General features: G+C 45.7%; 1 protein-coding gene across 24 annotated transcripts in view; it reads left to right on the top strand.

The window, feature by feature from the left end:
* Positions 1-26,235, top strand: part of LOC115201553 (neurexin-1a) — a 539,338-nt gene that overhangs the window by 292,998 nt on the left and 220,105 nt on the right. For 2 of the 24 annotated variants that reach the window (XM_029765290.1, XM_029765289.1), the window contains exon 1: positions 16,077-17,332. The exons of 20 other annotated variants lie outside the window; for them this stretch is intronic. In XM_029765290.1, coding sequence (XP_029621150.1) covers positions 17,026-17,332 — 307 coding nt within the window. In that variant the 5' untranslated portion in view covers positions 16,077-17,025. Of the gene's footprint in view, positions 1-16,076; positions 17,333-26,235 lie in introns of those variants that run through there. 2 more of the 24 variants (XM_029765292.1, XM_029765291.1) reach the window with 1 other exon arrangement.

Here is a 26,235-nt window from a genome sequence, read left to right as displayed (position 1 = left end):
GGACATCATATTAAAGCTTATAGAGACCCCAACTGATGTATCGAACAATCTTAAAAGTATCTACTTTGGTTTAGATACAACCATCATTAAACCTCTAACACAAAACATTTATTTGACTTGGTAAAAATCTGTGTTTTGGACCTAACTTGCTTACCACTTTTTCCATGTGGTTTATTCCTTCACAGACTCCATGAAATGATGACCTCTTCGTACCCCTTTGTCTCAACTTACCCCACTCTCACCTATAAGGGATACTTATTATCTCCTCTCTGATATCCAACTGATCCCCTCGTCTTTTCTCATGACCACTCTAGGCTTTATTTCCCCCTCGCAAAGACAGTTGTGCTGTAAACTAATACACCACAATATTCTAAATAACTGAACACTGCATATTTGAATTTCACTTACCTAGCTCACAGCTCAGATGTCTACCTAGCTTACCTTAGCTAGCTAACAGCCCATGTGTCTACCTAGCTTACCTTAGCTAGCTCACAGCTCAGATGTCTACCTAGCTTACCTTAGCTAGCTCACAGCCCAGGTGTCTACTAGCTTACCGTAGCTATCTCACAGCCCAGGTGTCTACCTAGCTTACCTTATCTAGCTCACAGCCAAGTTGTCTACCTAGCTCACCTTGCCTAGCTCAGATCCCAGGTGTCTCTTTCTAGCTTACCGTACCTGGCACCCCTCACCAAGCTGTTCAGGGTAGGTTGCAGTGATGTTACAGCACACTCTAGAGGGTTAAATCACACATACTGTACCTTCCTTGTCGTCAGCCCTTATCTACTTACACCCGTATCCCTGACACATACAGTATACCCACGTTGAGCGTGTTACCCAATCAGCAGACACCAGGAAATGGTGAGAGAGAAACCCCACAGAGCACCAGGACAGCAACCCAATTAGATCCAACCAAATCATGAGAAAACAAAAAGATAATTACTTGATACATTGGAAAGAATTAACAAAAAAACCGAGCAAACTAGAATGCTATTTGGCCCTAAACAGAGAGTACACGGTGGCAAAATACCTGACCACTGTGACTGACCCAAACTTAAGGAAAGCTTTGACTATGTACAGACTCAGTGAGCAGAGCCTTGCTATTGAGAAAGGCCACCATAGCCAGACCTGGCTCTCAAAAGAAGACAGGCTATGTGCACACTGCCCACAAAATGAGGTGGAAACTGAGCTGCACTTCCTAACCTCCTGCCAAATGTATGATGACCATATTAGAGACACATATTTCCCTCAGATTACACAGACCCACAAAGAATTCGAAACAAATCAAATTTTGATAATCTCCCATATCTATTGGGTGAAATACCACAGTGTCCAATCACAGCAGCAAAATGTGTGACCAGTGAAGAACAAACACCATTGTAAATACAACCCCTATTTATGTTGATTTATTATCCCTTTTGTACTTTAACCATTTGCACATCGTTACAACACTGTATATATACATAACATGACATTTGGAACTTTTATGAGTGTAATGTTTACTGTTAATTTGTATTGTTTATTTCACTTTTGTTTATTATCTACTTCACTTGTTTTGGCAATGTTAACATATGTTTCCCATGCCAATAAAGCCCTTGAATTGAATTGAATTGAGAGAGAGAGAGAGATATGCTTTGTCGTATGTCTGTAACCCAGTAGCTGTGTGTGACATGATGTGACATGTCTCGTTGTGCTATGTGTTATGATACAGTATATAGTGTTTGATTCCTGCGTCTCTCAGTGCACATCATGCCTTATCTCTGAGTGATTAAGCTGTGTTTATTTATGTATGAATTGTGTCAGCTTCAGTAAAGATTATCATCTAAGCGTCACATTACCGTAGCTAGCTATATTCCTCCCTCTCTCGCTCCTGTGTTTGGACTCTAGTGCAGCGTGTTTGAATGAGGTTCAACATGTCTTATATTTTCGACGGCTTGTCTGTTGTGTGGAGAGATGTGTTTCAGTCACCGCTGTGCATGGTGTTGACTTTTTGTTATTATTTGCTGTCTACATTAGACCTTCCACACATGTCTATGGCAGCATTTACACATGCAGCCCAATTCTGATCTTTTGCCTAATTAAATTGGTAAAAATACCAATAATTAGGCAAATGATCAGAATTGTGAAGCCTTTGTAAACGCAGCATAAGTCACCACAAAAGTATATGTATATGGCTTGTGTAAAATACACCATACCTGAACGGCCAATCCGGGATTTGAACTCATGTCAACAAAGACACCTTATGCTATTTAGAGTGAAAGGGAGACACTTATTGGACAGGATTTTGTCACCAGTTAAATATCCATCTCTCTCTCAGTAGTGTGTAGACGGTAGACCTTGTTTGAAAAAAATGTACAACAACAACACTTTATGCTCTTTACTCCAGGACTGTCTTGCTACCATCTGTTGCATTTGTTTACACATCCATAGGCTCTCACATATCCACTGGCAGATGCTGGTCATATGACTCTGTAGTCAGTGTGATCATGCATGACATTATACATCTAACCACTGTGTTCCTCTTCCAGTCACTTCCCTTTTGGATGTACTCTCATCACTACCCCAGTCAGCCAGGTTAAAACCCCCAGAGAGGGATGCCCCTCTTGGGCACACGTTCCCTGGGGCTTGGAGTGATGGTTGAGGTGGTGGTTAGGATGATTGCAACAACACACGTGTCCCGACAGCACAGAGCGGTGCAGGTGTGCCTGTGTCACACATGACTAGTCATGAATGGTTGGTTGTGCCTACCCCTCAGTGTCCACAAGTGTCATCTGCTGTGTGAGCAATGCCATGTTTCTCTATAACTAACCACGGCTGTATGTTGCAGTTCTTAGAAATATGCCGCTTGGTCGCTCTGTAGAAAGGGAAAATAATTCCGTACAGTATCTCTCTCTCTCTCTCTCTCTTGCTCTTTCTCTCTCTCGCTCTCTCTCTCTCTTTCTCTCTCTCTCTCGCTCTCTCTGTCTCTCTCTTCCTCCTCTCTCTCTCTCTCTCTCTCTCTCTCTTTCTATGTCTCTCTATGTCTGTTTAGTTTATCAGGATCCTATTAGCTACTGCACACATAGAAGCTACTGTTCCTGGGGTCCACATAACATCTACAAATACATGACAATGCACAGAACAGTTATAGACAACAACATAAGATAGTACATTAAATTCTAAATAACACATTAAGCAATAAGGCCTTAGGGTGTGTGGTATATGGCCAATATACCACGGCTAAGGGCCATTCTTAGACACAACACAATGACATGTTTTGTCATACCCGTGGTATATGGTCTGATATTCCACGGTTGTCAGCCAATCAGCACTCAGGGCTCGAACCATGCAGTTTATAATGAATTATACATTGAATGTACAAAACATTAAGAACACCTGCTCTTTCTATGATGTAGACTGACCAGTGAATCCAGCTGAAAGTGAAGTGAATCCAGCTGAAAGCTATGATCCCTTATTGATGTAACTTGTTAAATCCACTTCAATCAGTGTAGATGAAGGGGAGGAGACAGGTTAAATAAGGATGTTTAAGCCTTGAGACCATTGAGACATGGAATGTGTACTATATTTGTGCCATTCAGATGGTGAATGGGCAAGACAAAATATTTAAGTGCCTTTGAATGGGGTATGTTAGTAGGTGCCAGGCACTGCTGGGTTTTTCACTCTAAATCTGAACTTTTAAACTGAGTAACCTCTGGTGGCAGAGCATTCCACCATGACTCTATACATAACTGAGTAACCTCTGGTAGCAGAGCATTCCACCATGACTCTATACATAACTGAGTAACCTCTGGTAGCAGAGCATTCCACCATGACTCTATACATAACTGAGTAACCTCTGGAAGCAGAGCATTCCACCATGACATGACTCTATACATAACTGAGTAACCTCTGGTAGCAGAGCATTCCACCATGACTCTATACATAACTGAGTAACCTCTGGTAGTAGAGCATTCCATCATGACATGGCTCTATACATAACTGAGTAACCTCTGGTAGCAGAGCATTCCACCATGACTCTATACATAACTGAGTAACCTCTGGTAGCAGAGCATTCCACCATGACTCTATACATAACTGAGTAACCTCTGGTAGCAGATCATTCCACCATAACATGACTCTATACATAACTGAGTAACCTCTGGTAGCAGAGCATTCCACCATGACTCTATACATAACTGAGTAACCTCTGGTAGCAGAGCATTCCACCATGACATGACTCTATACATAACTGAGTAACCTCTGGTAGCAGAGCATTCCACCATGACTCTATACATAACTGAGTAACCTCTGGTAACAGAGCATTCCACCATGACTCTATACATAACTGAGTAACCTCTGGTAGCAGAGCATTCCACCATGACATGACTCTATACATAACTGAGTAACCTCTGGTAGCAGAGCATTCCACCATGACTCTATACATAACTGAGTAACCTCTGGTAGCAGAGCATTCCACCATGACTCTATACATAACTGAGTAACCTCTGGTAGCAGAGCATTCCACCATGACTCTATACATAACTGAGTAACCTCTGGTAGCAGAGCATTCCACCATGACATGACTCTATACATAACTGAGTAACCTCTGGTAGCAGAGCATTCCACCATGACATGACTCTATACATAACTGAGTAACCTCTGGTAGCAGAGCATTCCACCATGACTCTATACATAACTGAGTAACCTCTGGTAGCAGAGCATTCCACCATGACATGACTCTATACATAACTGAGTAACCTCTAGTAGCAAAGCATTCCACCATGACTCTATACATAACTGAGTAACCTCTGGTAGCAGAGCATTTCACCATGACTCTATACATAACTGAGTAACCTCTGGTAGTAGATCATTCCACCATGACTCTATACATAACTGAGTAACCTCTGGTAGCAGAGCATTCCACCATAACATGGCTCTATACATAACTGAGTAACCTCTGGTAGCAGAGCATTCCACCATGACATGACTCTATACATAACTGAGTAACCTCTGGTAGCAGAGCATTTCACCATGACATGACTCTATACATAACTGAGTAACCTCTGGTAGCAGAGTATTCCACCATGACTCTATACATAACTGAGTAACCTCTGGTAGCAGAGTATTCCACCATGACTCTATACATAACTGAGTAACCTCTGGAAGCAGAGCATTCCACCATGACTCTATACATAACTGAGTAACCTCTGGTAGCAGATCATTCCACCATAACATGGCTCTATACATAACTGAGTAACCTCTGGTAGCAGAGCATTCCACCATGACATGACTCTATACATAACTGAGTAACCTCTGGTAGCAGAGTATTCCACCATGACTCTATACATAACTGAGTAACCTCTGGTAGCAGAGCATTCCACCATGACTCTATACATAACTGAGTAACCTCTGGTAGCAGATCATTCCACCATAACATGACTCTATACATAACTGAGTAACCTCTGGTAGCAGAGCATTCCACCATGACTCTATACATAACTGAGTAACCTCTGGTAGCAGAGCATTCCACCATGACTCTATACATAACTGAGTAACCTCTGGTAGCAGAGCATTCCACCATGACTCTATACATAACTGAGTAACCTCTGGTAGCAGAGCATTCCACCATGACATGACTCTATACATAACTGAGTAACCTCTGGTAGCAGAGCATTCCACCATGACATGACTCTATACATAACTGAGTAACCTCTGGTAGCAGAGCATTCCACCATGACTCTATACATAACTGAGTAACCTCTGGTAGCAGAGCATTCCACCATGACATGACTCTATACATAACTGAGTAACCTCTAGTAGCAAAGCATTCCACCATGACTCTATACATAACTGAGTAACCTCTGGTAGCAGAGCATTTCACCATGACTCTATACATAACTGAGTAACCTCTGGTAGTAGATCATTCCACCATGACTCTATACATAACTGAGTAACCTCTGGTAGCAGAGCATTCCACCATAACATGGCTCTATACATAACTGAGTAACCTCTGGTAGCAGAGCATTCCACCATGACATGACTCTATACATAACTGAGTAACCTCTGGTAGCAGAGCATTTCACCATGACATGACTCTATACATAACTGAGTAACCTCTGGTAGCAGAGTATTCCACCATGACTCTATACATAACTGAGTAACCTCTGGTAGCAGAGTATTCCACCATGACTCTATACATAACTGAGTAACCTCTGGAAGCAGAGCATTCCACCATGACTCTATACATAACTGAGTAACCTCTGGTAGCAGATCATTCCACCATAACATGGCTCTATACATAACTGAGTAACCTCTGGTAGCAGAGCATTCCACCATGACATGACTCTATACATAACTGAGTAACCTCTGGTAGCAGAGTATTCCACCATGACTCTATACATAACTGAGTAACCTCTGGTAGCAGAGCATTCCACCATGACTCTATACATAACTGAGTAACCTCTGGTAGCAGATCATTCCACCATAACATGACTCTATACATAACTGAGTAACCTCTGGTAGCAGAGCATTCCACCATGACTCTATACATAACTGAGTAACCTCTGGTAGCAGAGCATTCCACCATGACATGACTCTATACATAACTGAGTAACCTCTGGTAGCAGAGCATTCCACCATGACATGACTCTATACATAACTGAGTAACCTCTGGTAGCAGAGCATTCCACCATGACTCTATACATAACTGAGTAACCTCTGGTAACAGAGCATTCCACCATGACTCTATACATAACTGAGTAACCTCTGGTAGCAGAGCATTCCACCATGACTCTATACATAACTGAGTAACCTCTAGTAGCAGAGCATTCCACCATGACATGACTCTATACATAACTGAGTAACCTCTGGTAGCAGAGCATTCCACCATGACTCTATACATAACTGAGTAACCTCTGGTAGCAGAGCATTCCACCATGACTCTATACATAACTGAGTAACCTCTGGTAGCAGAGCATTCCACCATGACATGACTCTATACATAACTGATTAACCTCTGGTAGCAGAGCATTCCACCATGACATGACTCTATACATAACTGAGTAACCTCTGGTAGCAGAGCATTCCACCATGACTCTATACATAACTGAGTAACCTCTGGTAGCAGAGCATTCCACCATGACTCTATACATAACTGAGTAACCTCTGGTAGCAGAGCATTCCACCATGACATGACTCTATACATAACTGAGTAACCTCTGGTAGCAGAGTATTCCACCATGACTCTATACATAACTGAGTAACCTCTGGTAGCAGAGTATTCCACCATGACTCTATACATAACTGAGTAACCTCTGGTAGCAGAGCATTCCACCATGACATGACTCTATACATAACTGAGTAACCTCTGGTAGCAGAGCATTCCACCATGACATGACTCTATACATAACTGAGTAACCTCTGGTAGCAGAGCATTCCACCATGACATGTCTCTATACATAACTGAGTAACCTCTGGTAGCAGAGCATTCCACCATGACATGACTCTATACATAACTGAGTAACCTCTGGTAGCAGAGCATTCCACCATGACTCTATACATAACTGAGTAACCTCTGGTAGCAGAGTATTCCACCATGACTCTATACATAACTGAGTAACCTCTGGTAGCAGAGCATTCCACCATGACATGACTCTATACATAACTGAGTAACCTCTGGTGGCAGAGCATTCCACCATGACATGACTCTATACATAACTGAGTATTCTCTGTTAGCAGAGCATTCCACCATGACTCTATACATAACTGAGTAACCTCTGGTAGCAGAACATTCCACCATGACTCTATACATAACTGAGTAACCTCTGGTAGCAGAGCATTCCACCATGACATGACTCTATACATAACTGAGTATTCTCTGTTAGCAGAGCATTCCACCATGACATGGCTCTATACATAACTGAGTATTCTCTGTTAGCAGAGCATTCCACCATAACATGGCTCTATACATAACTGAGCGACACATTAAATCTGTTTTTGGTTTGGGGAGCGTGAAGAAACCCATAGGGGTGTGTCTGGTGGGGTATGTATGTCTGGTGGGGTATGTATGTCTGGTGGGGTATGTATGTCTGGTGGGGTATGTATGTCTGGTGGGGTATGTATGTCTGGTGGGGTATGTATGTCTGGTGTGGTATGTATGTCTGGTGGGGTATGTATGTCTGGTGGGGTATGTATGTCTGGTGGGGTATGTATGTCTGGTGGGGTATGTATGTCTGGTGGGGTATGTATGTCTGGTGGGGTATGTATATCTGGTGGGGTATGTATGTCTGGTGGGGTATGTATGTCTGGTGGGGTATGTATGTCTGGTGGGGTATGTATGTCTGGTGGGGTATGTATGTCTGGTGGGGTATGTATGTCTGTTTGAAGTGTATGTGAATAGATTATACAAGAGGTAAGACATTTTCAATACATAAATGTTTCTTAAAAAGACAAGAAGAGAGGTAGTCAATTTCTCCTCAATCATGAAAGACTATCATGCATGTTGTTGCTGTTAGAGCAAGGCGTGCTGCTTTGTTTTGAGCCAGCTGCAGCTTTGTTAGGTCTTTCTTTGCTGCACCTGACCACCGTTCCCCGGGTGCCGATGATGTGGATGTCAATTAAGGCAGCCCCCCTCACCTTGGGTTACATGTGGAAGACACATTTCAGTTGAATGCATTCAGTTGTACAACTGACAAGGTATCCCCTTTCCCCATGTTACCTGACAGTAATCAAGATGGGATCAAGATCAGAGCCTGAACAACTACTACAGTTTCTGTGTCAAAACCACTGAACATATTTTTATAACAGACGTATCTCTTCATGTCTTACTTTCTCAACCCTTTCTCCCCCCCCCCTCTCTCTCTCTCTCTCGCTCTATGTCTCTCTCTTTCTCTCTCCCCCACTCCCCTCTCTCTATTGCTCTCTCTCTTTCTCTCTCATCCCCTCTCCCTCTAATGAGCCAGACTGTAGTCTCTCCATGGTTGTGATATAAAGTGCTGCCTGAGAGCTCTTCTCTTGATTTAAAGGCCCTGCTGGTCAGTCAGTTAAACCCACACCACCCACCTCCTACTCTCTGCCTCCTCTCCCTCTCCTCCTCTCCACTCCTCCACGCTCCTCCTCTCATCATCGCACAGTACTGCGTCTGCACTCCTCTGACTTAGAGGTGCTTAACTGGGACTTGTTCTTTCTCTCTCGTTCTCTCTTTCTTTCCTCTCCCTCACTCTCTCTCTCTCTCTCTCCGAGGAGAGTATTACACACCTAGTATAAATTCCATCTGTGCTATCCATCACTTGGTTTGGAGGTTAAACAGCCAACAGTATGAGCTTTTCTCTCTTTTTTCCTTCCTTGTCCTCAACCTGGCTCAGTTTATTTTCCTGGGGATTATAAACAAAGGACCGGACAAAGGGAACAACTGTACTTGCAGAGAAAGAAAAAGATTCAGTTGGAAACTAAAGGGATAGACAATGAAGAGAGGGAAAAATAGGTGGTTTTTGAGCATATCATAGTACACATGCACAGGTGCCGAGCACAAAGTTAAAAGCTTGGAAACGAACAGCCTGGAAACAAACCAGGGCTCCTGAGTAGTGCAGCGGTCTACGGCACTGCATCTTAGTGCTAGAGGCATCACTACAGACCCTGGTTCGTTTCCAGGCTGTATCACAACCGGCTGTGATTGGGAGGCCCATTGGGCGGTGCATAATTGGCCTAGTGTCGTTAGGGTTTGGCGGGGGTAGGCCGTTATTGTAAATAAGAATTTGTTCTTAACTGACTTGCAAATCAAATTTTATTGATCACATACACATGGTTAGCAGATGTTATTGTGAGTGTAGTGAAATGCTTATGCATCTAGATCCGACAGTGCAGCAGTATCTAACAGGTAATATCTAACAATTCCACAAACAAACCTAATACACACAATCTAGTAAAGGAATGGGATGAGAATATATAAGTATAAAATATTTGGATGAGCAGTGACAGAGGGGCTAAGATGCAATAGATAGTAAATAATAGACAGTGAAGTATACAGTATACAGTATATACATATGAGATGAGTAATGTGAGATATGTAAACATTATTAAAGTGGCATTATTAAAGTGACTAGTGTTCGTTCCATTTATTAAAGTGGCCAATGATATCAAGTCGGTAGGTAGACAGCCACCTCTCTGTGCTAGTGGTGGCTGTTTAACAATCGGATAGCCTTCAGATAGAAGCTGTTTTTCAATCTCTCTATCCCAGCTTTGATGCACCTGTACTGACCTCGCCTTCTGGATGATAGCGGGGTGAACAGGCAGTGGCTCGGGTGGATGTTGTCCTTGATGATCTTTTTTGCCTTCCTGTGACATCGGGTGGTGTAGGTGTCCTGGAGGGCAGGTAGTTTGCCACTGGTAATGCGTTGGGCAGACCGCACCACCCTCTGGAGAGCCCTGCGGTTGAGGGCGGTGCAGTTGCCGTACCAGGCGGTGATACAGCCCGACAGGATGCTCTCAATTGTGCATCTGTAAAAGATAGTGAGGGTTTTCGGTGACAAACCACATTTCTTCAGCCTCCTGAGGTTGAAGAGGCGCTGTTGCGCCTTCACCACGCTGTCTGTGTGGGTGGACCATTTCAGTTTGTCGGTGATATGTACACCGAGGAACTTAAAACTTTCCACCTTCTCCGCTGCTGTCCCATCGATGTGGATAGGGGGGTGCTCCCTTCGCTGTTTCCTGAAGTCCACGATCATCTCTTTTGTTTTGCTGACATTGAGTGTGAGGTTATTTTCCTGACACCACACCTCCTCCCTGTAGGCTGTCTCGCCGTTGTTGGTAATCAAGCCTACCACTGTAGTGTTGTCTGCAAACTTGATGATTGAGTTGGAGGAGTGCATGGCCATACAGTCGTGAGAGATCAGGGAGTACAGGAGAGGGCTGAGAACGCACCCTTGTGGGGCCCCAGTGTTGAGGATCAGCGGAGTGGAGATGTTGTTTCCTACCTTCACCACCTGGGCGGCCCGTCAGGAAGTCCAGGACCAAGTTGCACAGGGCAGCGTCGAGACCCAGAGTTTGGAGGGTACTATGGTGTTGAATGCTGAGCTGTAGTCAATGAACAGCATTCTTACATAGGTATTCCTCTTGCTTTGGTTTCTTATGGACAACCAAGTGGAATAAGACAAAAATAATGGAAGAAAAACAGAAGGCTGTATTGCCTAGTTAAATAAAGTTTAAATACATTTAAAAAAATGAAAAGCTATTTCACAAAAACATTTTTCTTAGTTTCCCACCACAGCCTGTGTGACACCATACACCAAGGCAGCAGCTGTGCTCTGTCATTCCATTGTCAAGGCCACACATGGCTACAGTGGGACTACTTTTGGGACCAGGTGGTGGAATATGTAGGGGTGACAGGGCTTTGACCTCTCTCTCGCTCTCTCTCGCTCTCTCTCGCTCGCTCTCTCTCTCTCTCTCTCTCTCTCTCTGCTCTCTTTCTCTCTCTGCTCTCTTTCTCTCTCTGCTCTCTTTCTCTCTCTGCTCTCTCTGCTCTCTTTCTCTGATCTCTCTATATTGTATATCCCCCTCCTTCCTCTGCTCTCTATGGAAGAGTAAACACAGTACACACACCTCCATAGTCACCTGCCCCCTCCTGTTTATCTCTCTTTCCCTAGTTTCATTAGAAGTTTACTGGAGGTGCTGGTCTGACAGTTACTGACATACTATTGTACCGCTTATCCCCTCACAGAGAGATAGGCTGCATGCCAAATGGCACCATATTTCCTTTATAGTGTACTACTTTTGACCAGGACTCATAGGCCAGAGGGTGCCATTTGGGACATCCCATAGAGAATGTGGGGTGGCAGGGTAGCCTAGTGGTTAGTGCGTTGGGCTAGTAACTGAAAGGTTGCAAGTTCAAATCCTTGAGCTGACAAGGTACAAATCTGTCGTTCTGCCTCTGAACAAGGCAGTTAACCCACTGTTACTTGGCCATTGAGGGCTTCCACCATTTGAATGTAGTCAGGTGGGTGGGACTTCCAGCTTCATTGGCTGGTGACCCTGTTGGAGTCATGTCCAACCGGGTCATCAGTATGGATCAGCCAATTGTGAAGAATAAAATGGACTACTTCAAAATGGAGATAGCCTCAGTGGTGCTGCTCATGCTGTCACAGATGCTATTATGGCACAGAAAGATAAGTCCTCTATCTATCGCTATGGGACACGCACAGAGGTATTCTAGGAACACATCTACCTCAGCCTGAAATATTTTCTAACCTACACAAGCAATGTTGTTGCAGTACTGCTATACTGCCACATGGTGGTATCAATGTAACAAGTAACGGACACAAAACCTGTCCTAGGTATAGTCACTACATACCTGACTGGTGACGTCATCTAGCTTCAGGGGATGCATACTGAATCAGTTTGTGTCATTCTGTTTAGGACACCCAATCAGACCTGAACGATGTGTGATTCATAGCAGGTATCACACTTGTTAGACACGATTTGTCACCAATTTGTTGTTGCCATGAAAAAGTTTACCTGTGAGTTGGGATTTAGGGAGTCAGACTCATGTCCTTGTGAAGCATGTGGGCCTGATAGATTGTATTATTAGCTGTAATTATGCAGATTGCAGCCCTGAGAATTATTATTAAACACACACACCACAACACACACACAGACACACACACACACACACACACAAACACACATACAAACACTTCATTAATACTGATCATAATTAGGGTAAACATATTCAGCAGGTGCGGCACTCAGTTTCAAGGGTTGCAAATGAGGAAGGATGGAGCCCTCTCTCTCTTGGTGGAGGTTGTGTATAGCTGATTCAGTAACACCAGGTGGTTACCCTATATAATGTGTTGATAGGAAGTTCTCACTTTCTGTCTTCTCACTTTCGGAGCATCTGTTGTGTTAGCAAATTCAACAGTTTCTGAAAAGTGTGTCCTCTTCAGAACTTTATTTGCATTTGTCAAACTGTTGGAAAAAGTGAAGCATTCCAATCCAAGTTGTCTTTGGTTCCCTTTTCAGCATTTGCTTTGGTTTCCTATGGACAACCAAGTAGAATAATACAAAAAAGAATGGAAGAAAAACAGAAGGATGTATTATCCCCCTTGTGTCCGCCTGCTAAGATGACTTTCTCTGCAACCATGAAGAGTATCAGTAGCCCCTATCCTCTATCCTCTATCCCCTATCCTCTATCCCCTATCCCCTATCCCCTATCCCCTATCCTCTATCCCCTATCCTCTATCCTCTATCCCCTATACTCTATCCCCTATCCCCTATCCTCTATCCCCTATCCTCTATCCCATATCCCCTATCCCCTATCCCCTATCCCCTATCCTCTATCCCCTATCCTCTATCCTCTATCCCCTATACTCTATCCCCTATCCTCTATCCCCTATCCTCTAAACCCTATCCCCTATCCTCTATCCCCTATCCTCTATCCTCTATCCCCTATCCTCTATCCTCTATCCCCTATCCTCTATCCCCTATCCTCTATCCCCTATCCCCTATCCTCTATCCCTTATCCCCTATCATCTATCCCCTATCCCCTATCCTCTATCCTCTATCCCCTATCCTCTATCCTCTATCCCCTATCCTCTATCCCCTATCCTCTATCCCCTATCCCCTATCCTCTATCCCTTATCCCCTATCCTCTATCCCCTATCCCCTATCCCCTATCCTCTATCCCCTATACTCTATCCCCTATCCCCTATCCTCTATCCCCTATCCTCTATCCCATATCCCCTATCCCCTATCCCCTATCCCCTATCCTCTATCCCCTATCCTCTATCCTATATCCCCTATACTCTATCCCCTATCCCCTATCCACTATCCCCTATCGTCTATCCCATATCCCCTATCCTCTATCCCATATCCCCTATCCTCTATCCCCTATCCTCTATCCTCTATCCCCTATCCTCTATCCTCTATCCCCTATCCTCTATCCCCTATCCTCTATCCCCTATCCCCTATCCTCTATCCCTTATCCCCTATCATCTATCCCCTATCCCCTATCCTCTATCCTCTATCCTCTATCCCCTATCCTCTATCCCATATCCAATATCCCCTATCCCCTATCCTCTATCCCCTATCCTCTATCCCATATCCTCTATCCCCTATACCCTATCCTCTTCCCTCTATCCCCTATCCCCTAACCTCTATCCTCTGTTCCCTATCCTCTATCCTCTATCCCCTATCCCATATCCTCTATCCCCTATCCTCTATCCTCTATCCCCTATCCTCTATCCTCTATCCCCTATCCTCTATCCTCTATCCCCTATCCCCTATCCTCTATCCCCTATCCTCTATCACCTATCCTCTAAACCCTATCCTCTATCCCTTATCCTCTATCCCCTATCATCTATCCCCTATCCCCTATCCTCTATCCTCTATCCCCTATCCTCTATCCTCTATCCCCTATCCTCTATCCCCTATCCTCTATCCCATATCCTCTATCCCCTATCCTCTATCCTCTATCCCCTATCCTCTATATTCTATCCCCTTTCCTCTCACTGTGACCCAATGAGATCAGCTCAGCCTCAGCAGCAGCGCCACTGTTGGGCTTTTCTTCCTCTCCGGCTGTGAAAGAACACCATGGCGGTCCAAAGAGGATGTCGTCCAAACGCCACCGTGACAACAGGACAGAGCTTGACTGAGCATCAGCCTTGGATCCCAAGAACTGAATGGGGAGCATTGAGCTGAGCCGTTAGCCTGTTTTGTTCTTTAGTCCTGGACCCACTGAGAAGCACTGAGTGCAGACCACTGAGCCAGAACCTTTAAGCACAGACACTGCAGCATTGAACATCACAGAGCAGCACAGAGTATATATCCTGGGTTCTGCTGTGTAGTGTTTATCAGCAGTCAGAGATGTATGCCCACATGTTCTCTGTACCCCCTTAACCCTCAAGCTCTCCCAGTCATTCTCTCTGCTGTGATAGCTCTCTGGTGAGGGAATGAATAGGTTTTTATGAGCCTGGCGAGCATGGACTGACTTCTGTGGACAGCTCTCCACTTGCTGCCAAGCTCTGTGTGTGTGTGTGTGTGTGTGTGTGTGTGTGTGTGTGTGTGTGTTTGTGTGTGTGTGTGTTTGTGTGTGTGTGTGTGTGTGTGTGTGTGTGTGTGTGTGTGTGTGTGTGTGTGTGTGTGTGCGTGTGCGTGCGCTGCATGATCCACATTTTATCCTTCCCATCCTTCGTGGCATTCCCCCATTTCCCTAACGTTTAGCTGGGGCTGCAGATGGTCTGGAAATTAGAGCGCCAGCTCGGAGGATAGGAGAAAAATAGGAGGAAAAAAAAGAAAGATATTTTTTTATTTTCTTCCCTTGGAAGCTGCAGCGTGGGGAAGTGAGGAGGGGGTCATTAAATGGCTCTGTGATTGGCTGCTGAGAAGCCATCAGGCCCGCCAGCCAACACAACTACTGCTCCCCTGGATGGGGACCATCGGACCGTTGGCCCGCACCACTAGGTTCTGATTCCCCATCTCTACAGGACCGCACCGATACTCTCCACCACTCCACCCAGAGAGAGAGAGAGAGAGAGAGAGCGAGAGAGAGAGAGAAATTGAAAAAGAGAGAAAGAAAGAGAAAGAGAGAACTAGAGAGAAGGAGAATTAGAGAGGTAGAGAACTAGAGAGAGGGAGAGAACTAAAGAGAGGGATAACTAGAGAGAGGGAGAGAACTAGAGATAGGGAGAAAGAGAGGGAGAGAAATAACATGAACAAAGACCAGCCTGAAAAGTTGTATGTCTCCCTTTCCCTCTCCTCCATTCACTGTCCATCATTGTCTGTCTGTCCAGTGGATAGAAAGCGAGAGAGAACAAGGTAAAAAGAGAAAGAGAGAGATGAAGCCCCACTTCCCCAGCTTATTTTCACCCAAAATAGGCTCTTCCTCTGCGATGCTCTCTGGCTCCACTGATTCGCTGTGTGGAGCCTGTTCATTTGCATAGACCCTCTCCCTCCTGCTCCGCGGCTGGCTGTTGAAGCTCCCCCCTCCTTCCTCCCTCTCTCCCTCCCTCTCTCTCTCATCCTCTCTATCCTGCTCCGCGGCTGGCTGTTGAACCCCCCCTTCCTCCCTCTCTCCTTCCCTCTCTGTCTCGTCCTCTGTCTCCTCCTCTTGCGCACGTCTTGCTGGAGCTGAGCTCGCTCGCTGAAGCCGTTGCTGCCTGTTTCTCAGCCTGTGAGTGTGTGAGAGAGAGGTGTGTGTGGCTCCGTATACAGAGCAGCCACTCTCTCTCAGTGCTGCCGCGTCGTTGCCTCTACTGGGCATTGCAGAGAGAGTAGAGGGAATCTCTAGGAGCGTGGCTTGGCATACCTCGCAGGTACAACCATTCCCGCACCACCCTCTCGACATTGCAGCTGCTGCCCACCACCACAAGCAAATTTTAAAGCTTTACTTCGGATGCACTCAGATTCCTCTAGACATCCTCTGAAAACAGGAAGGAGAACAGGGACGGAAAACTTGGAAGGAAGGAACATTCCACTTGCTTTGATTAAGGAGATGTTGAAACTGTGCCTGTGATGTTTTTTTCCTCAAAATCTGAGGCTGATATTTAATGTGGATTTTCGGGAGTTATATCATTTTTTTGAGAGGAGAAAATGATCCATTTGATTCTGTGAGCTCTTCCTCGCAGAATAAGAAGTGAGAGAAAAGGAGAGAGAGAACGCGAGCGAGGAAGTGTGATAGGGGAATTGGAGCAGTGTGAGATTTCTCAGATGCTGTTTGAGGAGTGTGTCCTAATTTCTTGATATTTTTTCCTCCTCTCTGTTTCTCCACAATGAATGATCGTACTTCTTCCATGGTTCCCTTTGTGCGGATTTCCTAACCCACCGGAAAAAGTGCAAGAAGGCACTCTTTTCTTTTCTCCATATTTGTCCGTGATTAGCTCTTTTCTGCTGTGGATTTTCTGTGGATTTGTTGGTTGGTCAACAGTGTGAGTGTCTTGGGTTTTGTGAGTGGCGAGAGAGCGTTGTGTTGGCAGGGTACTAAGGGGACTATGGGCCATTGGGCTCATCACTAAGGTCCCAAACCTTTATCCTCAACTCGCCTTGCTGGCCTCTCGGGGAACCATGTTGGAAAGTTGGAGGACAAAGCTTTCCCCCACCCCTGGCCCCTCGAGGCCCAGGCAGGAGCACCTCTGCTGGGGCTTGACCTCGTCTCTCTCCCCTGTCTCCCCTGTCTGCCTGGTTTTCTGGATGACTGCTCTGGCCCTGGGGTGTGTGGCTGGATCTGGGCCTCACTCGGGGCCACCAAGGGGGGGCACAGAAGCAGTGGAGGGCCACCACCACATTCACCTCAACCATGGGGGCAAGCGTCACCATTCCGTGCCTATCGCCATCCATAGACCGCCTGCCGCCTTGCTACGGGCAGGCCACAGTAAGTATCCTTTCTACTCTGACCACCTCGGCTCTATCTGACAGTTTCTATAAACCAATTAGCAGAGGCTTTTCTTCAAAGCCATTTACAGTAGTGTGTGCATACATTTTCCTATGGGTGGCCCCAGCTGGAATCAAACCCATGATCCTGGCGGTGCAAGCACCATGCTCTACTAACTGAGTCACAGAGGACCACAATGTATGCCACATGCCGTCACCATCTTCCTACGCTCTGTGGGGCAAGTTTTATTTTGGGCCCCTGTAGCCTCTTTCTACTTCTTACAGTCCAATTACTGGGATGAACGAGTTGTCTTTTGGAGATGTATTTTATTTATATATGGTTTTATTTGGTGCTCATAGTTTTATTGTGGTCCCTTACAGCTCTTTTCACCATGATCAAGTCCAGGTTCTGCGGTGAACTACTTGTCTATTGGAGACATTTTATTGAAATTTGCAGCAAAACATTTACATTTTACAGCTACCAGACACTGTTATCCAGAGTGACTTACATTAGCAATCAGGGTTAAATGCCTTGTTCAAGGGCACATTGGCAGATTTTTGGACTCCCAACGCTCTTAACTGCTAAGCTACCTGCCGCAATACAATAATGATATTTTCCTTGAACCATTACTGTAGCCTTCCTCCTATATCCATCTCTCCCCAATTTGTCCCCTGGCTACTCCCTCCCTCCTTCCTCCCTCCCTCCATGGCGCACCAGATTATTCCTATCCCTCTCTCCAGATGCTCTGTGGTGCATCGGCCACAGCCAGATAAGACAGGATTACAGGGTTGTGGTGTAGTGCTCACTCCTGCCCCCGGGGGGTGATAGAGAGACAAATGTGCATTGGACTTAAAGCAATAGAGGCAGGATGCTGAGGCTTGTGTGTGTGTGTGTGTGTGTGTGTGTGTGTGTGTGTGTGTGTGTGTGTGTGTATGTGTGTGAGGAGCCCTCTACCCTATAATGGCGTTTAGGTTCTTGTTGGTCCCTGCTTGTGAAGATAGTCCATTAGATAGAGTGTCATCTACTGGGAATTGCTCTTATATATCCCCCATTTCCTACTATATGTGATCCATTGGTGTGTGTGTGTCTGTGTGTGTGTTTGCCTGACTGTGATTATGAATGTGAATGGGTTTGGGGATGCTACATTAACGATAAATGTTCTCTATTTTCCGACTAATAGCCGTCTAATTGATGTCATGATTCTCCACTAGGAGATGTAGGGAAAACCATGATGTTATTAACCCTTTATACAGGATAGTACACAATGTGTCACATGGTCTTAGAGGCACACTGTGTATACAGTCCAGGCACACAGGATGACGTAATCCTTAGTCGCCTAACGTTGTGGAGTGTGCGCTGTAGAGATGCCCTGGATCAGTGTAGGCATTGCACTATCCTCCTCTGTATAATATGGTGTCATTAGGAATAAACAAAAGTAACATGAATACAGAATGTGTTACCCTACAGTCAAACAGTGTTTTCTAAATTGTATACAATCCAGCAACAGTCGATTTTACACGGTTGGATTCAGTGTAGGCATTGCATTACCCTCCTCAGTATATAGCGGTGTAACTATGATAAAACATTACTGTAACATGTTGACAAACAGGTCATGTGATAGATGTGTTTGAGTTGGCCTGGATATTCTCTCTCTCTCTCGCTCTCTCTCTCTCTCTCTTTCGCTCTGTCTCTGTGTGTGTGCAGCTAACGTATGTAGGTATGTAGGTAGAGCTGTTTAAGACATTTAGGAGCGGTGGCACATTTTCAGAGGGTCATTGAATGTGTCCTGGATTCAGTCAGCTTGGTTATCTCAGGAATGGAAAGGAGAGCAGTGCTAAGAAGAGGATGTAGGGAAGAATGGAGGGGGAGTGGGTAGAATAATGTGGATTAGGTGGATGGGAGGAAGGAGGAGGTGGAGGAAATAGGATGAGGTCTGGTTGGGGAGGTGGCAGGAGGAGGTGGAGGAAATAGGATGATGTCTGGATGGGGAGTTGGGAGGAGGAGGTGGAGGAAATAGGATGAGGTCTGGTTAGGGAGATGGGAGGAGGAGGTGGAGGAAATAGGATGAGGTCTGGTTGGGGAGGTGGCAGGAGGAGGTGGAGGAAATAGGATGATGTCTGGATGGAGAGATGGGAGGAGGAGGTGGAGGAAATAGGATGAGGTCTGGATGGAGAGATGGGAGGAGGAGGTGGAGGAAATAGGATGAGGTCTGGATGGAGAGATGGGAGGAGGATGTGGAGGAAATAGGATGAGGTCTGGATGGAGAGATGGGAGGAGGATGTGGAGGAAATAGGATGAGGTCTGGATGGAGAGTTGGGAGGAGGAGGTGGAGGAAATAGGATGAGGTCTGGATGGAGAGATGGGAGGAGGAGGTGGAGGAAATAGGAGGAGGTCTGGATGGAGAGATGGGAGGAGGAGGTGGAGGAAATAGGATGAGGTCTGGTTGGGGAGATGGGAGGAGGAGGTGGAGGAAATAGGAGGAGGTCTGGATGGAGAGATGGGAGGAGGAGGTGGAGGAAATAGGATGAGGTCTGGATGGGGAGGTGGAGGAGGAGGTGGAGGAAATAGGATGAGGTCTGGATGGAGAGATGGGAGGAGGAGGTGGAGGAAATAGGAGGAGGTCTGGATGGAGAGATGGGAGGAGGAGGTGGAGGAAATAGGATGAGGTCTGGATGGAGAGTTGGGAGGAGGAGGTGGAGGAAATAGGATGAGGTCTGGATGGAGAGATGGGAGGAGGATGTGGAGGAAATAGGATGAGGTCTGGATGGAGAGTTGGGAGGAGGAGGTGGAGGAAATAGGATGAGGTCTGGATGGAGAGATGGGAGGAGGAGGTGGAGGAAATAGGAGGAGGTCTGGATGGAGAGATGGGAGGAGGAGGTGGAGGAAATAGGATGAGGTCTGGTTGGGGAGATGGGAGGAGGAGGTGGAGGAAATAGGAGGAGGTCTGGATGGAGAGATGGGAGGAGGAGGTGGAGTAAATAGGATGAGGTCTGGATGGGGAGGTGGAGGAAATAGGATGAGGTCTGGATGGAGAGATGGGAGGAGGAGGTGGAGGAAATAGGATGAGGTCTGGTTGGGGAGATGGGAGGAGGAGGTGGAGGAAATAGGATGAGGTCTGGATGGGGAGGTGGAGGAGGAGGTGGAGGAAATAGGAGGAGGTCTGGATGGAGAGATGGGAGGAGGAGGTAGAGGAAATAGGATGAGGTCTGGATGGAGAGATGGGAGGAGGAGGTGGAGGAAATAGGATGAGGTCTGGATGGAGAGATGGGAGGAGGAGGTGGAGGAAATAGGAGGAGGTCTGGATGGAGAGGAGGAGGAGGAAAATGAGGGGATGGAAGATTGAATGTTGAGAAAGAGGAAGATGAAGGGCGGGAAGGACAAGGTAGGGCCAGATGTTCAGATGTTCAGATGTTCAGATGTTCAGATGGGGAGATGAGTAAGTGGTGGAGGTGTACAGGTAGATGGGAGATGTGCTGTTCTGCTGAGATGGCAGGAAATTCAATTAGTCCACTCTGCTTGTCTGGAGGGGTCAACACTCCTCCCACACCCTCATCCTTCTCTCCTGTGTGTGTGTGTGTGTGTGTGTGTGTGTGTGTGTGTGTGTGTGTGTGTGTGTGTTCATTTATTTGCATTAGATGCATTGAAGTTGCTCTTTTTGTGTACTTATTGACGAGACTGTGACTTGTAGCCTGTACAGAAAACGTCCATAGCTTTATTAATAATGAATATACTTTAGCCAAGCCACACAGTGAGGAGGTTCATGAATGAGAAATGGCACACACAATGGTAGACACAATGTTCAACACAGTGCCTGACTCAAGGACAAAGCTTGTTACTTTTCTTTTTAAAGTCAGTTTCCTTTTCCTGATTCCAGACATGCTGTCCCGGGGTTTCATTTGCATTTGCTCGTTCCTCACACAGAGAGGTGGGAGCACACACTCACAGACACACACACACACACGCACACACACAGAGGGAGCTTTTCTCACCTGCACCAATTAAAAATGTTCAGGTCCTTTCCTTACTCTCCTGCATTACAGTATCCTCTTTTCTCTCCACAATTGTAAATCAAATAAAATGTTATTGGTCACATACACATATTTAGCAGATGTTATTGCAGGTCTAGCGAAATGCTAGTCTCTGTTTTGCACTCACTCTATCACTTGTTGTATTGTTCTCCCTCTCCCTCCCTCCCTCACAATCCTTCCCTCCCTCTTTCCTATTCATTCTTCTCTCCCCTCCCTCCATCCCTCCTGCTCTCTCTCTCCATTCCTCTCTCCCCTCCCTCCATCCCTCCCTCTCTCTCTCCATTCTCCCTCTCTCTCTCCATTCTCCCTCCCTCCCTCCATCCCTCCCTCTCTCTCTCCATTCCCCCCCTCCCTCCCTCCCTCCCTCCATCTCTCCATCCCTCCCTCCATCCCTCCTTCTCTCTCCATTCTCCCTCCCTCCCTCCCTCCCTCTCCATTCTCCCTCCCTCCCTCTCTTTCTCTCTCTCCCACCCTCCCTCCCTGCATCTCTCCCTCTCTCCTCCCTCCCTCTGTTCCCAGTACTGTGCAGCTGTGTAGTGTCACCCTCCATCTAATCCTGTTTGCATTACTTACGTAACAGTACCTGCCGTTCACTGTTATCGTCACAACTGCACTTACCATTGTCCCAGGTGATTAGCACAAACAAAAACAGGCCTGCGTCCCAAATAGCACCATGTTCCTTATTTAGAGTGCTACTTTTGATCAGGCCCCAAAGGGCCTTTGTTATATTTCAGTCTTCTGTGATGTATTTAAAGTGTAATATTGGGATGCAAACTCTTAATTAAATACATTTCAACTCTAAATCTGACATGGTACAGGTGTCTTCTTTTTTTTTTAAAGGTGTATACTTTTGTTTCAATGTAGATTTCTTTAAGACCACCAAGAAGCACTTGCACTATGTGACCCTGATGTAGCCTACTGCAGTGAAAGGTTCATGGAATCCTGCACCCTGGATGAGCAGATACATCACCCCTTTATGATTGTTTGGGACTATTTGATACTCCTGCTCCATCAAACACTCCTAATACCACATTTGTATCTCTAAACTCTTATTCCAGTTTGTTCATCGAAGTCAGCAGAGCAATGTAGGGGATTGTAATCAATTAATCTCTCTACCTTCAGAGCTACTGATGGAACGGATACGAGAGTGTTGTTCTGCTGTGGGTGCAAGGAAAGAGAAAGAGAGAGAAAGAGAGGGAAAGGAAGAGAGGGAAAGAGAGAAAAAGAGAGAGAGAGAGAGAGGGAGAAGGGGAAGGGGAATGGAAGGAAAGCAAATCATTTCCAAAAAAACCCATCTTGTACTGCAACTAAACAGGCTGCTGCTGCTGCGAGAGAGAGGGAGACAGAGAGAAAAGGAAATAGAGAGAGAGGGATGGAGAGATTGAGAAAGAGTAAAATATAAAGATGGAAATAATGAGAGACAGAAATAGAAAGAGAGATGGAAAGAGAGATTGAGAGAGAAGGATGGAGAGGGAGACAGTGAAAGAAGGAAATAGAGAGCACGAGGGATAGAGATTGAGAAAGAGAAATAGAGAGGGTGCAGGCAGAGAGAGAGAGAGAGAAATTGAAAGAGATAGATAAAGAGAGAGGGAGATAACTAGAGAGAGGGAGCGAGCTAGAGAGAGGTAGAAAGAGAGGGAGAGAACTAGAGAGAGGGAAAAAGAGAGGGAGAGAGAGGCAGGCAGAAGGAGAGAGATAGGGAGCGAGATGGAGATATACACTGAATTGCTGGGCTGTGGGTCCCTGTCGGTGCCACTCAGGCGGTGTGTTGTGGCTTGTCCCTTTGCCGAAGTCACTCTGAGATTGTGTGTGTGGCTGTCTGACAGTATCGGAGCAGAACAGAACAGAGGGGATGGCTTGGCAGATGCAGATCTCTATACATGTTCCCCTCTGTCTCCAAGGGACCCCAGTTGAATACTGACCCCAGCTAGGAGTGACAGACTGATTGATGCCATCTTCTCATCTCTCTCTTCTCCTATTGGTGTGCTTCAGGTCTTTGTCCTTCTTGTATTCTAGCTCTTATTCTCTCTCTCACCCCCTGGTGTACCACTCTGTATCTTACTTAGCAGCACCTGGCCCTGACACACACACACACACACACACACACACACACACACACACACTGATCTCTCATCTCCCTCCACACCGGGCACGGCCTGGTTCCCACTACAGGCACAAGAGGAGACCACACATTCCCTTTGCTTGGTTGGGCCCTGTTGGGGAGCTAGGAGAATGAGGAAGTGTGTGTGTATTTGTCCGGTGGAGGGAGATGAAAACTGACTGTGCGTGCGACGGGTAAAGAGGCGGTCAGATGAGTAATGGTTTGGGAAAAGGAGGAGAGACTGAAGTAGAGAGAGAGAGGGGGGAAGAGAAGAGTAAGAGAGAGAAGCCCCTTTGAATTGAATTGAATTGAGAGAAAGAGAGTGCGCGATGAGAGAGAGAGAGAGAGAGAGAGAGAGAGAGAGAGAGAGAGGGAAGTGAGAAAGACAGAGAGAGGAAGTGAGAAAGACAGAGAGAGGAAGTGAGAAAGACAGAGAGAGGAAGTGAGAAAGACAGAGAGAGAGAGGAAGTGAGAAAGACAGAGAGAGGAAGTGAGAAAGACAGAGAGAGAGAGAGGAAGTGAGAAAGACAGAGAGAGAGAGAGGAAGTGAGAAAGACAGAGAGAGAGAGAGGAAGTGAGAAAGACAGAGAGAGAGAGAGGAAGTGAGAAAGACAGAGAGAGGAAGTGAGAAAGACAGAGAGAGGAAGTGAGAAAGACAGAGAGAGAGAGGAAGTGAGAAAGACAGAGAGAGAGAGAGGAAGTGAGAAAGACAGAGAGAGAGAAGTGAGAAAGACAGAGAGAGGAAGTGAGAAAGACAGAGAGAGAGAGGAAGTGAGAAAGACAGAGAGAGAGAGAGGAAGTGAGAAAGACAGAGAGAGAGAGAGGAAGTGAGAAAGACAGAGAGAGAGAGAGGAAGTGAGAAAGACAGAGAGAGAGAGAGGAAGTGAGAAAGACAGAGAGATAGAAAGTGCTCCACATTTGACTCAAGGGGACATTTGTGTGATGGCTCTTGGATGAGTTAGAGCCAGAGAGTGCATCTCCCATCAGGCAGTCTGTTGAATCATCATCATCAGCATCATCATCTCTCTCTTCACTCTTTCTTATTCTCCCTCTCTTCCTCTCTCTCACTCTCTTAATTCAATTAAATTCAAAGTGGCTTCATTGGCATGTCAGACATATTTACATTGCCAAAGTAAGTGGAAAAAGCTAACAAATCAACAACAACAACAAAAACCAACAAAAGAATAAAACAAAACAAAAGCAAAAACGCTCAGACATTAACAGTAAACATTGCACAGACAAAAGGTTTCAAGAGAATAACGTTTAAAGTGTATATATTATTAGCTATGTACAGTGTTGTGACCATGTGCACATAGTAGAATGTACATATGACAGGGGTGGGGTGAATAAATAGGCTGATAAATATAGGTTATATTTACAGTGGTGTTTCTGACCCACTGGTTGACCTTTTCTTGTGGCAGCAGGTCACAAGTGTTGCTACTGGGATTGCTCACTGCAGTATTTTGTGAAACAGATACGAGTCTTTGTCAAAATTTGATTTGTGTTCAAATTCTTTGTGGGTTTGTGTACTTTGAGGGAAATATTTGTCTCTAATTTGGTCATAAATTTGGCAGGAGGTTAGGAAGTGCAGCTCAGTTCCACCTCATTTTGTGGGCAGTGGCCAAATATCCTGTCTTCTCCTAAGAGCCAGGTCTGCCTACGGCGGCCTCTCTCAATAGCAAGACTATCCTCACTGAGTCTGTACATAGTCAAGGTTTTTCTTTGTTTTAGGTCAGTCACATGGTCAGATATTCTGCCACTGTGTACTCTCTGTTTAGGGTAAGGTAGCATTACAACTTGTTATGTTTTTTGGTTGAATCTTTCCAATGTGTCAAGTAATTATCTTTGTGTTTTCTCATGAATTGGTCAGGTCTAATTGTGTTGCTATCTTGGGGCTCTCTGGGTTCTGTTTGTGTTTGTGAAAAGAGCCCCAGAACCAGCTGGCTGAGGGGGCTGTTCTCTAGGTTGGGGCTTTGTGAAGGAAGGTTTGGGCATCGCTTTACTTTAGGTGGTTGTGGAATTGAATGGCTCTTTTCTGGATTTTGGGTATAGTCCTCATTCTGCTTTGCATGCATTGGTGTTTTACATTGTACATGGAGAATGTTTTTGCAGAATTCTGCACGCAGAGTATAAATTGGGTGTTTGTCCCATTTTGTGAATTCTTCGTTGGTGAGTGGACCCCAGAACTCACAACAATAAAGAGCAACGGGTTCTATAACTGGCTAAAGTATTTTAGCCAGATCCTAATTGGGGTGTCAAATGTTATGTTCCTTTTGATGGGATAGAAGGCCCTTCTTGCCTTAACTCTCTCAAAACAAATAGGATTTCAACCAAGGTGAGATGTTGACACAGCGACACCACAGACAGTAGCTAGATCCCTAGGTGCGGTTGTTTCCTGCTATACGCCTGGTGTGAAGCACCATGCCAAGTCTTAGGTCTCCACACCCTGACAGTGTGTCCAGTGTGTGATAGAGGGAGAGGCAGTGTTTGAGAACGGAGAAGAGGAGGAGAAGCAGCAGTGTAGCTCATTCCGGCCAGGCTAGGGTGTGATAGACGCTAATTGGAGAATCCCTAACAGCCCTCTGTGTGTGTGTGTGTGTGTGTGTGTGTGTGTGTGTGTGTGTGTGTGTGTGTGTGTGTGTGTGTGTGTGTGTGTGTGTGTGTGCGTGCGCGTGTGTGTGTGTGTATGCGTGCATGTGTACGCATTTGTTTGTACTCTCGTGTGTGTGCGTGCGTGCGTACATGCAAGTGTGCACAATCGTATGCACCTGCCC

This window comes from Salmo trutta, chromosome 10 (assembly GCF_901001165.1).
Source record: "Salmo trutta chromosome 10, fSalTru1.1, whole genome shotgun sequence".
NCBI classification, from domain to species: domain Eukaryota; kingdom Metazoa; phylum Chordata; class Actinopteri; order Salmoniformes; family Salmonidae; genus Salmo; species Salmo trutta.
The sequence above is the reverse complement of the archived record's forward strand: the minus strand, read 5'-3'. Positions and strand labels throughout refer to the sequence as shown.